The sequence below is a fragment of the Megalobrama amblycephala genome, linkage group LG15, assembly GCF_018812025.1.
Source record: "Megalobrama amblycephala isolate DHTTF-2021 linkage group LG15, ASM1881202v1, whole genome shotgun sequence".
Taxonomy (NCBI): Eukaryota; Metazoa; Chordata; class Actinopteri; order Cypriniformes; family Xenocyprididae; genus Megalobrama; species Megalobrama amblycephala.
This window is the reverse complement of record NC_063058.1, coordinates 28,640,473-28,654,995: the sequence shown is the minus strand read 5'-3', so window position 1 is coordinate 28,654,995 and position 14,523 is coordinate 28,640,473. Positions and strand designations below refer to the sequence as shown.

At 37.4% G+C, this 14,523-nt stretch overlaps 1 protein-coding gene across 1 annotated transcript in view; it reads left to right on the top strand.

The window, feature by feature from the left end:
* The window catches only part of LOC125248009 (guanylate-binding protein 1-like), a 45,463-nt gene that overhangs the window by 18,035 nt on the left and 12,905 nt on the right, over positions 1–14,523 (top strand). The window contains exons 6-8 of the mRNA XM_048159564.1: positions 16–296; positions 13,714–13,926; positions 14,032–14,134. Coding sequence (XP_048015521.1) covers positions 16–296; positions 13,714–13,926; positions 14,032–14,134 — 597 coding nt within the window. The remainder of the gene's footprint in view (positions 1–15; positions 297–13,713; positions 13,927–14,031; positions 14,135–14,523) is intronic.

Below are 14,523 nucleotides of genomic sequence, written 5' to 3'. Positions count from 1 at the left end.
TTTCTTTCCCTAAAGTTCTGGGTCATCTGGCAAAAATGTATGTTGACACCATCTCTAGTGGGGCTGTTCCGCAGCTAGAGAATGCTGTGATTGCTGTGGCAATAATTGAGAATGAAGCTGCAGTGAAGGAGGGCCTTAAAGTTTACGAGAGTGGAATGGAGAAGCTGAAGAAGTTCTTTCCTCTAGAACTGAAAGATGTGTCCTCAAAACACCAACATCTCAGCAGCATGGCAACACAAACTTTCATAAAGTGTTCATTCAGGGACACTGATGGGAAGAACCTGAAATCTCTAGAGGTAGGCAGTATCAGTTTATTTAAGATGATATTTAATCAGTGCTTAATTTGAGCGGGTCCTGCCGGATCCTGTTCCGGATAAAGCGAGATTTGGGATTTGTGCTCCGGGAATTGTTTTAAAACAATGTCACAGAGTGTGTGAGACAGAGTGAGCGTGGTTTATGTTCAGTTTTTATTCATTATGTAGATTAATACCATAGTCCGTCTGAGAACGGTAATTGGCTGGAAGGTGTGTATTCAAATTGTTGAATGCACAGGTAGGCCTAGTTCCATTAGTTTAATCACCGTTCTATATTAATGCACAACCTGAAGTGCACATACAGACAGTCACTCACACACAGAGCATTAAGGAGCACAGAAAATTGCACCACTACTTTTATTAATATTATAGCTTCAATATTTAATCACTACATTATATTTCTCAGCAACAAAATAGTTTATTTTTTATTTTTATCAAATTAGTTTTTATTAAAAGACAAGCCCTTGTTGCTCACAAGCCTGGGTGCTCACTGCCACACGTTGGCCTTAGAAAATCAGTGAACAGTGGTCGATATGCATGAAAGCGAGTAAATACAGAAGAATTACGACAAAGTCATTTCAAAGTGCCATACTTCCTGCTGCCAACAGGCGGCGCTTTGACTGTAACTGAATATTGCCATGTAGATGTCTTCAGGCCAGGACTATTATCAAACGTGAAGTTTGGAGCAGATCAGACATTTTATGCTTGAATTACAACAGCTTCCTCTTTCATGGCGAAACATGAGATTTTGTCAGGCCGCCATGGACACTTCAGTGAAAACTCAAGATCATCGCAATTTAACATCACTAAGGCCTTAAGATTAGACTGACAACATATGGAGTTTATCTGGTTTAATCTCTACGAGGAGTTAATCACAGTGTAAAGCAAGTCATTTCCTTTTACCCACAGGTGGCGCTATGACTGTAACTGAGTATTGCCATGTAGATGTCTTCAGGGTAGAACTGTAATAAACGTGAAGTTTGGGGCAGATCGGACATTGTATGCCTGAGTTACAACAACTTCCTGTTTCATGGTGAAACATCAAACTTTGTCAGGCCGCCACGGACACGCCCTTCAGAAAAGTCTAGATCTTCGCAATATAACATCGCAAAGGCCTTTAGATTAGACTGACCAAATATGACCTTGATCTGATTAAATCTCTAGGAGGAGTTCGTTAAAGTACAACGTGTGGAAATGGCAAAAATTGCACAACTTTTGTAAAGTTAATTAAAAATATCTGACTTCCTGTTGGTTTTCAGATTTTGTACTTTTTAGTAGGTATTGGGCTTTTACATGTGTGTACCAAATTTCATACTTGTACATGAAACACAGCGCAAGGGGCACTTCACTGAAAATGTATAGGTGGCGCTATCGAGCCATTTTGCGACACCTATTTCTGAAACCCTTATCAGACATAAATTTTCACCACTTCTGACATGTGTGCAAAGTTTCATGAGTTTTTGAACGTGTAGGCCCTCAAAAATGCAATTCATTTGGGAGAAGAAGAAATATAGCTGCAAACAGCGAAAATAAGGGTGAATATTCCCTTCTTTGTCCTTAATTTAATCCTTCACCATGGCAACAGCGTTCGAGATATCCAATATCCCTTTGCAATTCAACAACTTCAATAGCAACTAGCAACTCTTAGCAACAAGTTAAAAAAGTTTGGTGTAAATTGTATAAACCCTGTAGGAGTAGTAGTATAAAATTCATAGCCTGTTTTTTCAAAAAATCCACATTCAAACCAAAATGGCTGACTTCCTGTTGGTCGGAGCTAATGAGTGTAAATTAGAAAATTGTCCGGCTTGATGTGAACAATATGTGTACTGAGATTGGTAACTGTAGGTGAAACTAACCCCCCCACTTTTGTCAAAAGGTGGCGCTATAGAGGTTCTTCTCCCTGCCCGTTTATACGGTTGTGCCCATGTCTACTGGACGACACCGCTGGTGTGTGTATTGAGTTTCATGCAATTTGAAGCATGCTAAGAGTCTCAAAAGCATCCAAAATTAATATTAAATTTTGATGCGTTGCCATGGCAACAGTGTTTAACACTCTGAGGTCTGAGGTTGTTTTTTTCTTGTTTTTTTCTTATCAGTGTGAAAGAGACTCAAAATACTCCGTCAATGTTGCACATACAATTAAGAGTTATACACCATTTTAATCTGTGGAATATCTTCTTTCATTTGTGTACACTCAGAGTAAAAACAAAATGTTGTGCTTTTTGTAAAATAAAGAAAACTAACATGATGCGTGATTTCTCCTCTCCCTCTGAACGAAGTCCAATCTGATAGTTCTTAGAAAATGAACTGTAACTTAGTGAATACTAATCACAAAAAAATTACACTTATGTCTAAAAAAACGTTAAGATGTCAGGTTTTAAAACATATAAGTCAAATCGAAAACAAACCTTCTGTGTTTATGTAATCTGTATGAAAAGACAGCCATGTCAGAAGTCTGTGATTCAGCTCATTATCCGCTAATGCGGCCACGCCCACGGAGCCAGCGCTATTCAGACGCAAATTCAGTCAATACATGCATTCGTCATCTCAAACGTGTATTTATTGTCTTCAAAAGTGTTTTGAATAGCCATATTTAGCGATCTCTTGCCTCTGTTAGTTCCTTGATTGTCACATGATATGCCTCTTCTTTTACTGAGGCATTTGTGGACAAAAGGGGCAGAGCGCCCTCCGGCTCAAGTATGAATTAAAAACACAGCATCCAGCGCTCATAATGATGACAATAAATATAGAATAATAAATATTACTCCTCTGTATAGAAAATTGATATAAACATATGAGAATCCATCAATATTTCTCCAAATGTGTATGCTTTTAAGCATATTAAGAAATTATGGTCAATATAAGATTTTAAGAGTCAAAATGTGAAGCTTGAGTCTTAGATCTTTTTAATGATGTATAGTTTGTCAACTGCACATCAACATTTAGGCTCTATAATATAACAAATATAGTAGCCTATATGAAATGCCCTAGAGGTAGGAATGTTCAGACGCTTTGCATCACAGAAATACATTATATTTTAAAGTATATTAAAATAGAAAACCATTATTTGGTTAGAGACTTGAGACTTCTTTTAAAAACATTATAATGGCAATGTGTTCAATCTTTTGACTGGTAGTGTAATTTAACATTGTTACAGTTGTACTGGTTTGAAGAGATGAGGCAGGTACGGATTTCCACAATACACAATACTTTAATCCAAAAGGCAAGGAGAACCAAACATACAACGTAAACATAACATTAAGACCGACAAGGAGTGAAGGGAGTGAGTGCAATATAAAGGGAGTGCTATCAATAGAGTCCAGGTGCAGGTGATCGTGAAGCTGAGGAGCTGACGAGGGAAGTGAGTGCAGGTGAGGAGACAAGAGGATCATGGGATTTGGAGTCCGGGGGACAGGGGATCCGTGACAAACATAGGCCTATACAAAATTTTCTTCATATCATGTGCAATAATACGTGCATGCATGAGATCACAAAAATCATGTTTTTTTTTTTGTCCTGAGTGGACTTTAATCCTGTTATCAGCATGATCACAGAGGGTTTTTTCACAGCCTACCTGACTGAAAGGCCTCATTAATATGCAAGTCATTTCAGGTCATTATTATTCAATTCTTTTGTCTTCTCAGGTGAGAATCACCCATTATACATAAGGATTCACGCCTCCACGCATACTGTGTTTCTTGACCAAAAGTGTCTTAGAAAATTTAAATTTATTGTTTTATATGAAGGAGTAGGAAGGATAATTTTTACTTCATTCTGAAGCAAAAACTCTAGTCTACAACCTCCAATACCCAGAAGTCTTGTGAACACAGTTTTAATATTTTTTTTTTGGCCTTATTTCAGTGACTTAAGTTTTTTGTTTTTTCAATAACCACGCATAAACGTTATTCCTTCAAAAACACAAACATGTACATACATGTTCCTCACATATTATTGTAGCCTAGTTTGTGCTGAATACAGTGTAATGACACTTTTGTCATTAATATGTTTATGAACAACTGAAAAAAGCACAAATGTCAGGGCATGTCAAAACTTCTCCAGGGCCCCAAAAATCCTCAGACCCCTGAGGGTTAAAATATCAAAAATCCTGTCACAGGTCTACATCTGCTGTGTATTGACATTACACTGATGAAGTTTGAAGCAAATCAGGTAAAAAATAACAGAGTGAACTCAATGCATTTTGAAAGTGACACACTTCTTGCTGCCAGTTGGTGGCGGTATAACTTTGACTCACAATAGTCACATCCATGTGATCGGACTCCTATAACGAACACACTGCTGAAGTTTCATAAACATCAATCAATGTATGCAGAAATTATAACACATTTCCTGTTTCCCTTTTCTCGCTATAAATTTGTTGCCTCGCCACGGCCAAACCGTTCGAGATATCAAAAATGCGCTGGCAATTTTTCATCATCTGTGTCTTGACTTCCTGCTGACCAAATTTGGTGGTGATCGGAATAATCGTCTAGGAGGAGTATATCAAATTCCAGAGCATGCGTTTTCAAACAACCCGTAATAGTCGACTTCCTGTTGGGGTGGCATTTAACTTAGAGCATGAAAGTTGTTCGGCCCGATGAGGTCTATATGTACCGAGTTTCATACTAATACGTGCAAGCGTGTTTAATATATGGACCAAGTTTTCGGACTTTGTTCAAGGGGGCGTTGTCGAGCCCCCCGCCATGCCCGGGCACCAGCTTCTGCCTGGCCCTGATGGCCACGGATTCCAATGTGTGTGCCAATTTTCAAGAGTTTTTGACCATGTTAAGGCCCCCAAAAAGCCCCGGAAGAGAGAATTAAAAAAAAAAAAAAAAAAAGCTGCAAGCAGCGATGACGGGCCAAAGCTTCAGGGCAACTGTGCACATTGGGCAATGGGCATTTAAAACGGTTAAACATAAAAGGACTATGTCAAATTCACACCACATTTACTGCAGCAACTGATACTCCTATGATCACAAACCACAACAGCCACATCCATGAGATCGTTTAAATTGAGATGACTTTCATGTCATAGAATGTCGTAAGTCAATTTCAAATGAGTGCAGAATATCATCCTAATCTGACGTCTGTGTTTTTTCTCAGACAACCCCTATAAAAATTCTAGAGCAAATTATATACTATTATTTGTGCAAACTCCACAGTGCTCTGAGAAATCTAATCCAGTCTTAAGCCTCAGGGGTCTGAGGCTGATTTGGGGCCTGGAGAAGTTTTGACATGCCCTGACATTTGTGCTTTTTTCAGTTGTTCATAAACATATTAATGGAAAAAGTGTCATTACACTGTATTCAGCACAAACTAGGCTACAATAATATGTAAGGAACATGTATGTACATGTTTGTATTTTTGAAGGAATAATGTTTATGCGTGGTTATTGAAAAAACAAAAACTTAAGTGACTGAAATAAAGCCAAAAAATATATATTAAATCTGTGTTCGCAGACTTCTGGTATTGGAGGTTGTAGACTAGAGTTTTTGCTTCAAAATTATGTAAAAATTATCATTCCTACTCCTTCATATAAAACAATAGTTGGAGGGGGGTTGGACAGAGAGAGAGAGTCTACGTCTGTGTGTGTGTGTGTGTGTGTGTGTGTGAAAAATCCACATTCAAACCAAAATATCTGACTTCCTGTTGGTCAGAGCTAATGACTGTAAATGACAAAATTGTCCGGCTTAATAAGATCAATAAGTGTACCGAGTTTGGTGACTGTAGGTTGAACTAACCCCCCCGAACTAACCCAAATTATCATTCCTACTCCTTCATATAAAACAATAGTTGGAGGGGGGTTGGACAGAGAGAGAGAGTCTACGTGTGTGTGTGTGTGTGTGTGTGTGTGTGAAAAATCCACATTCAAACCAAAATATCTGACTTCCTGTTGGTCAGAGCTAATGACTGTAAATTACAAAATTGTCCGGCTTAATAAGATCAATAAGTGTACCGAGTTTGGTGACTGTAGGTTGAACTAACCCCCCCCCCCCCCACTTTTGTCAAAAGGTGGCGCTACTGAGCCCCTCCACCACGCCCATTTCTATGGCTTTGTCCATGTCTACTGTATGACAATATTGATGTATTTCATGCTATTTGAAGCATGTTAAGAGCCTCAAAAACACTCAAGAATATTATTAAAGTTTGACGTGTTGCCATGGCAACAATATTTAAAGTAGATCATCCTAAAAAGGTATATAAAATCTTTCTATCTTCACCACCCCATCAAGTGATCTACTTGAAGATAATAATCCTTAGGGGATCAAGAGGGCCCTGTGCCATTATTGGCTTGGGCCCTACTAATCCTTAGGGGATCAAGAGGGCCTTGCGCCACCAGTGGCTTGGGCCTTAGTAATAATAATCCTTAGGGGAACAATAGGGCCTTCGCCCTTTACAGGGCTTGGGCCCTTATAATCCTTAGAAAAACAATAGGGCCCTAATAAACAGAGCAATTCCAATAGGGTCCTCACACCATCGCTGCTCGGGCCCTAAATAGAACAAAAGACAGAGGGAGAGAGAGAGAGAGAGAGAGAGAGAAAGAAAAAAAAAACACATCACCAAACATCCCATACCAGACCCATTTACATTAATTTGTGAAATATGGTTAAAATATTAAAATATTACATTAATAAATGATGCATTAGTCCATAGGGTTTCCATCAAGATAAGTGCCAGATTTTGTCAAACTGCTCAATTTTGCCTTTCAAACAGTAGTGAATTTGTTCCAAATGTAGAGTGGAAGTCATCTTTCCAAGCCATAACTTGACCGTAGGTGCCTCCTTTTTCTTCCAAAATAAAAGTAATAATTTCTTAGCTTTAGTTAAACTGTATGCAAGCAATTTGTGTTGTCCTCCTGATAATAGATGCCCATGTTCAGAAAGTCCCAGAATTATCAATGCTGGGTTGGGCTGCATTTGTACCCTACAAATTTCTGAAAGCACATCAAAATTCTGTTCCAATAACTCTGTATTTGTTACCATTGTATGCTGAAGGGATGAGGCAAGTACGGAGATCCACAATACAAAGCATTTATTCACAATACCAGAGCACAAGAACAACATAAACGGCTAAACAAACAATAGAACAGACAAGGAGTGCAGGGAAAGTGTCCAACTTAAAGGGAGTGCTGACGAGGAACAACAGGTGCAGGGAATCCGGGGAGATGGTGGGAAGACTGATGATGGAAGTGAAGACAGGTGTGCGGAACAGGAGGATTCTGGGAAATGGAGTTCGGGACAGACGTGGATGTAACATTACCTCCCCTCCCCGGAAGGCGTGTCCTCACGCCTCAGATGAAACTGCGGGGAGGGGGGTGGGCGCCCTGGAGACCTACAGGCAGGTGCGGGGGTTGCAGGCAGATGCGGAGGTCTCCAGGGCGGTACTAGGTCCTCGGCCCTCATGGCTGGTCTGGAGCCGTGGGTGGCCATGGCTGGTCATGGGACTTGCTGCAGGAAGCTTCGGAGCACAAATGAATCAGTATGTCGAATCATGATTCAGATCGCGTGTCAAACTGCCAATGGCTGAAATCACGTGACTTTGGCGCTCCGAACAGCAGATTCGATACACTGATTCACTGTGCTCCGATGCTTCCTGAAGCAGTGTTTTGAAATCGTATCACTAAATAAGTCGTTATTTTGTTATTTTTGGTGCTCCAAAAATATTCTCGTCGCTTTATAATATTCATATTGAACCACTGTACTCACATGAACCGATTTAAATATGTTTTCACTACCTTTATGGATCTTGAGAGAGGAAGTGACATTGCTTCCTATGGAGGCCTCATGGAGCCATCAGATTTCAATTAAAATATCTTAATTTGTGTTCCGAAGATTAACAAAGGTCTTACGGGTGTGGAACGGCATGAGGGTAAGTAATAAATGACAGAATTTTCATTTTTGGGTGAACTAACCTCTTAAGGTCAAGGTCACTTTTATTTATATAGCACCTTTAAACAACATTTCTGCTGACCAAGGTCACTAGGTCACTTTAACTCACTAAGACTAAGAGATCTAAATATTATGGATAGGCCTGAGAAAAAAGATATGTTTTCAGAGATTACTTAAATACAGATAGGGAGGAGGAAAACCTAATTGACCGAGGTAGCAAATTCAACAGCTTGGGGGCAAATACAGAAAAAGCTCTATCACCTTTAGATTTCAAGCGATACAATGGAACGGCTAATAATTTGTCAGAGGATGATCTGAGAGTTCTTTGAGTAGAATATGGACAAATAAGGTCTGAGATATAAACTGGAGCCTGACCGTGCAAGTCTTTAAATACAAAAACTAAAATCTTGTAATCAATTCTAAATTTGACCGGTAACCAATGTAAGTGTGCCAAGATAGGGGTGATGTGCTCACATTTTTTCTTTCCCATCAAAAAGCGAGCTGCAGTGTTTTGAACTAATTGCAAATGTGATAGGGAAAACTGGTTGATATAAAGCATTATAGTAATCTAGCCTTGTTGAAATGAAGGCATGAATAACTGTCTCAAGGTCACCAAAAGATAGAAAAGATTTCAATTTCCGTAAACTCCTAAGCTGGAAAAAATAGCTCTAACAACAGAGTTTATTTGCTTGTCGAATTTTAACTCTGAGTCAACAACAACACCCAGGTTCTTTACATAACTGCGGATATTTGCTTGCAGAGGACCTAAACTGGGAGTCAGACCATGTACCAAATGGGGGGAACCAAATATAATTACTTCAGTTTTGTTTTCATTTAACTGAAGAAAATGTTCACCCATCCAACTTTTGATGTCATTTATGTAGGCTAACAAATCAGATAAAGACTTTAACCCTTTGATGCACAACATGGGCCAAAAATGACCCGGCTGAGATTTTATTTTCTATATCTTTGCAAGAAATTAATTTCATCATTCAGTATTCCAGGTATTCCTCAATTAACTTGTTTTTGATCATCACAAATCCTCATTTTCATTTTTTCTTTCTTACTTTTTTAACAAAAATCATTTTTGTATCACTACCCTTCTAATGCGCAACATGGGTCAAAAATGACCCGTATTCATTTCCTATGTAATTTTAATAACGGTTGAGTGTTTCTTTGCTGAATCTTTAAAAGAAATGTATTTTTATCATTCATTTATTCCAGGTATTCCTTAAATATCTTGTTTTTGATTGTAAAAAATCATTATGTTCATTTTTTCTTTCTTTATAAACAAACAGAGTTTTTGTTTGTCTACATTAGACTTGTGCCGATATTCGGTAATGCGATAAATCGCGATAATGAATATGCACGATATTGTAATCGTGGGCACTTCAGAATCCCGTAAATAATAATTTATTACCAATTATTAATTTTTTATAAGGCAATTAAGAATACCTTACCCATCAATCGTATAAAATGCACAACACCGCTGTATTCTGCGTCAAAAGGACAGGCGCTCAGATGTAAACAATCCCAACGTGATGTGACACATGGCGGAACAAGTGAAGGAGACGCGCTGAATGAAAGTGCGCGTTCACTCTCTGACAGCAGAGGCCCTGATGGAACAGCAGCGTGCAGCGGTTACCACGGAAACCGTGCAAACAAAGTAACTGCGCTAGTGAAGTTTTTAAAATGCTTCAAACAGCCATTCATTTTTTTGTAATCTCAGTGTTGTTCATCACAGCACCAAATACTGAATACTTAAAAAAAAGACTTAAAAGGATATTTATTTTCAAACCTAAACATTTTTATATTATAATCTGGACTACAACATGCCCTAATGATTAGAAATGTTCTGATTATTTGTTATTGTTCAGTAAAACTTTGAAAACATACAGCTTCATTAGTTAACATGTTAATTCATTATCACTAAACTGACAATAAAAATACTTATAAAGTATTAATTATTATTAATTGATGTTAATTTCTTAGTTACTGTTTAATAACATTACTAAAATCAAAATAACTTATTTAATGGACCTGAGATAAAACTAACAATGATCAGTTGTGTTTCTAAACTACCATTAACAAAAAATAACACTTTCTGTAACAAATGTAGCTGTTGCTCAATCTTAGTTAATGCATTAAATAGAGTAAAGTGTTATCTGTTGTTCTTTATAGCATAATTCTTTTGCATTTTAATCTGTTTGAAAATTTCAGTCAGAGCTGTTTTTGTTTTATTACAAAAAGAGTTCTTAAACCTGTTAAACTATGACAAAAATTGTTTTGCAACTTATTTTAATATCGTGATAATACCGTATACCGTGATGAAAGCTTCATCAATTAATCGCAACATGAAAATTTGATACCGTCACATGCCTAGTCTACATCAATTTTACACACATGGGTCAAAAATGACCCGTGTTCATTTCCTATGTTATTTCAATCATGACTGAGTGTTTCTTCGCTGAATCTTTGAAAGAAATGTATTTGATCATTTATTTATTTCAGGTATTACTTAAATATCTTGTTTTTGATTTTCTACAAATAATTATGTTTATTTTTTCTTTCTTACTTTATAAACAAACACAGTTTCTACGTCAATTTTACACACATGGGTCAAAAATGACCCATATAGAAATCTTTAAATATTTGCAAATTTTTGCAAGTAGGAACATATTTACTGCAGACAATTGTTCATCTGCCACACATTTCACATCTTAACAAGGCTACTATTGTATATTTGATGGATGTAAGTCTTATTATATTTAATATATTAGGCTATATATTTCATAATTCTTAATTTTTTGTCATACAAACAAACCGTTATTGAAATTACATAGGAAATGAATACGGGTCATTTTTGACCCATGTTGTGCATTAGAAGGGGTTTTCATAGCTTGTGCATCAAAGGGTTAACCCAGGTTTTCTTGACATGTACAACTGGGTATCATCCACATAAATGTGATATAGAACCTTATAAAATTTAAAGATGTAACGTAGGGGAAGCATATATAAGGAAAATAAAATCGGGCCTAAAATGGAGCCCTGCGGCACCCCGCACGTAACAGAAGCAGGCGATGAATGAAACTGACCTATCTCCACAGAGAAACTCCTATCAGTAAAATAGGACTCAAACCACTCTAAGGCTGAGTCACAAATACCAACCTCAGTTTTTAACCGGTTTAAAAGAATGCAGTGATCCACTGTATCGAACGCTGCTCTTAAATCTGATAATACCAAAACTGCACAGTTTCCAGAATCTACAAATAATAACAAGTCATTAACCACTCTTAACAAAGCCAATTTAGTGCTATGCTTAAATCTAAAACCGGACTGAAAAGGATCCGATATATTATTCTCACTTAAGTAAGGGGATAACTGATTTAAGACAGCTTTCTCCAGTACTTTCGAAAAGAATGGCAGTTTCGAGATAGGTCTATAGTTATTAAGATCAGATGGATCCAGATTTACCTTTTTAAGCAGCGGATGAACCACTCCATGTTTAAAACAAGATGGAACAGAACCTGACTGTAAGGAACTGTTGATAATAGAAATAATATTTGGTGCAACTGAGTCCAACACTTCCTTTAGTAATGTAGCTGGTATAACGTCAAGAGAGCAAGTGGTCGATCTTAAACTGGACACAATATTCAACAATTCAGAATGCAAGATAGGGAGGAAAAGAGAAAATTTAGCTGGATTTGAAGGTAAATAAACCATTTGGGATGAATTCATTACAATCTGAGATTTAATGCAAATGATTTTGTTTATGAAGAAGCTGCAAAATTTCTCACACAACTCTGAGCTATGACTAACACCAATCTCAGTAGGAGGATTTAATACAGAATTGATAGTAGAAAACAAATACTTTGGAGAGTGAGAATTTTGAGAAATCAGATTTGAAAAATATTTAGACTTTTGCAAGGCAACCGCCTCTTGAAATTTGACCAAAGAATTTTGCAATAATTGATAGGAGACTTGTAATTTGTCCTTTCTCCATTTTCTTTCTGCTCTTCTACAATCATTTCTTAGAGCACGAACTTCTCTATTAATCCAAGGCTGTTTTCTAGATTTTAATTTCCTAACTTTGAGGGGAGCAATTTCATTTAAAATCTCAGTACATGAGGTATTAAAACTATCAACCAAATCATCAACACTAGAATTCTGTGACAAGATACCTACTTGAAGTTCAGTACTAACCTTTTTAAACTGAGTAGCAGTAGAAGAGTCTTTAACCCTAGTTAAAAAATCCTTATTTGATTTTAGCGCTCTGCAAATCAGTGCACAAAGCAAAGGATTCGGTAGATCAACTTCACAGACCAAAGCCTCAAAACTGGAATAAGCATCTGTAGAAAAAAATCCATGTTATTTGATGAGAAAAAGTCATTCAATAGGAAAGTTTTGTTTGTAACAGATCTGGCATTTATCAAAGCCATTTTTAATGGCGTCATGTTATTTCCCAGTAAAGAGGAGTCATAAAAGGAAGTCTTTGATATAAAATGAAGAGAATCCGAATTTACGCCACACTGTGGTTGTTTCTGACATGGGCCATACCACTTTGTAGACCATATAACAGGTATCGGCCCAGGATTTACCATGGAAGCTGGAAAACTTGACCGGGAACCCCGGTGAACATATCTCGAACGACGAAGGATACCCAGCTCAGCGCACCGAAGATAAGTGCTTGGTATCAGGTGAGACCCAGGTCGACAGTTCAGATGCTTGAGTTCTAGTGCAGTGTAGTTGGCTAATACACCACTACAAGCCGATGGTGAAGACATATCAAAGGGGTAACGTACACTACTCCAAATGACAAACACCCCCAACACAGTCAATAAAATCCAGCTGCCAAACAACAACACGGTCATAATACAATTTACTTTAAATACTCACCAGGTGCTGAATCCAAAATGAATCCAAAGATGGTCGATAATATTAATCCTTGCGTAGTCCATAAAAATATTTTAGAGGAGACCAAAAGCTTTTCCAATTTGCAGCTCCACAGTATAACAAGATGCGGTGATAATCCACTCAAGCAGGTGCCATGCATGAGCCACTCCAATGATAATCGACAGCAAAAAAGACTCCGAAGATCTGAATACACAATATTAATTCATTCGTAGTCCACAAAAATGGGCCCAAAAATGAAGATCCAAACTGCCGTAGTGATCTTGAAATGCTGGGTTGTTTTTTCTCAGAACCAAAACTCAACCCAAAATGATAAATCAATTACAGCGCCTTTTAAGTGCCTTTTTTTTTTAAATCCAGTAAATATTAATTTACAAATTAAGCACTATGGTGACTCTGACATTGACTCTGTAACACTGGGCAACTAGCTGAAAATTTTGTTTGTTCTAAAGGCATATGGTAAAGCCAGTAATCAGTGTATTTATTTTGCTGCCCTTTCCTGTGGTACAATGATATGAAAGATGTTACAGACCAGATGTTCTCTGATTCATTATAAAATGGAGAACTGCTACTGACATGTATGTTACATGTTATGTTTTTAGGAAAAGATTAATAAACTCTTTGATGGATATCTGTGCCAAAACGAGCAAGCTTCAAAGAGACGATGTGAGGATCTCTTGTCATCCCTCTCTGCACCAATGATGGAAAATTTCAAGCAGGGTTTCTATGCCAAACCTGGTGGCTATAATCTTTTCTGCAAGGATCTGGAGGACATTAGGAAGAAATATGATAGCCAGGCCCTTAGAGAAGTCAAGGTCTTTCTCATATTAGACAACATCACAGGAACATAGCCACTTTCATCATTATTGTCATAGTTATACATTTTTTACATTTTTTCATTTCTGTGTGCATGTCAATAGGCTGAAGAGGTCTTAGAGGAGTTCCTGAAGCAGAAGTCTGTGGATTCTAAAGCAATTTTGCAGGCTGACAAGCAACTGACTGAGAAGGAGGAAAAAATTAAAGGTGGGAATTTTAAGTCATAAAATCCCAATTTCCCATTTGTAATTTCTTACTATGTTCCTTGTGAAAGAAGTGCTTTATGTTCCAGAGAGGTACTTATACTTGTTACTCTTCAGGTTCTATTGTATTGGTCTTAAATCAGTTTTAACTTAGTCATATAAGTCCAGAATTACATTAGCAGATTTCACATTCAGTATATTTTTAATGTTATTGAAGGAGTGCATTTTAGATGAAAATAAACTCTTCTAGTAAAATATCCCAGTTGAAATGGAATGAAGTGTTCCTCTTAACTCTTTCCCCACTATTGAAAAGATGTTTCGTCATTTATGACACAACTCTTCCCCACTAATGATGACAGCAAACCATGTTTTCAGTGTTATGTGGTAGGGGGT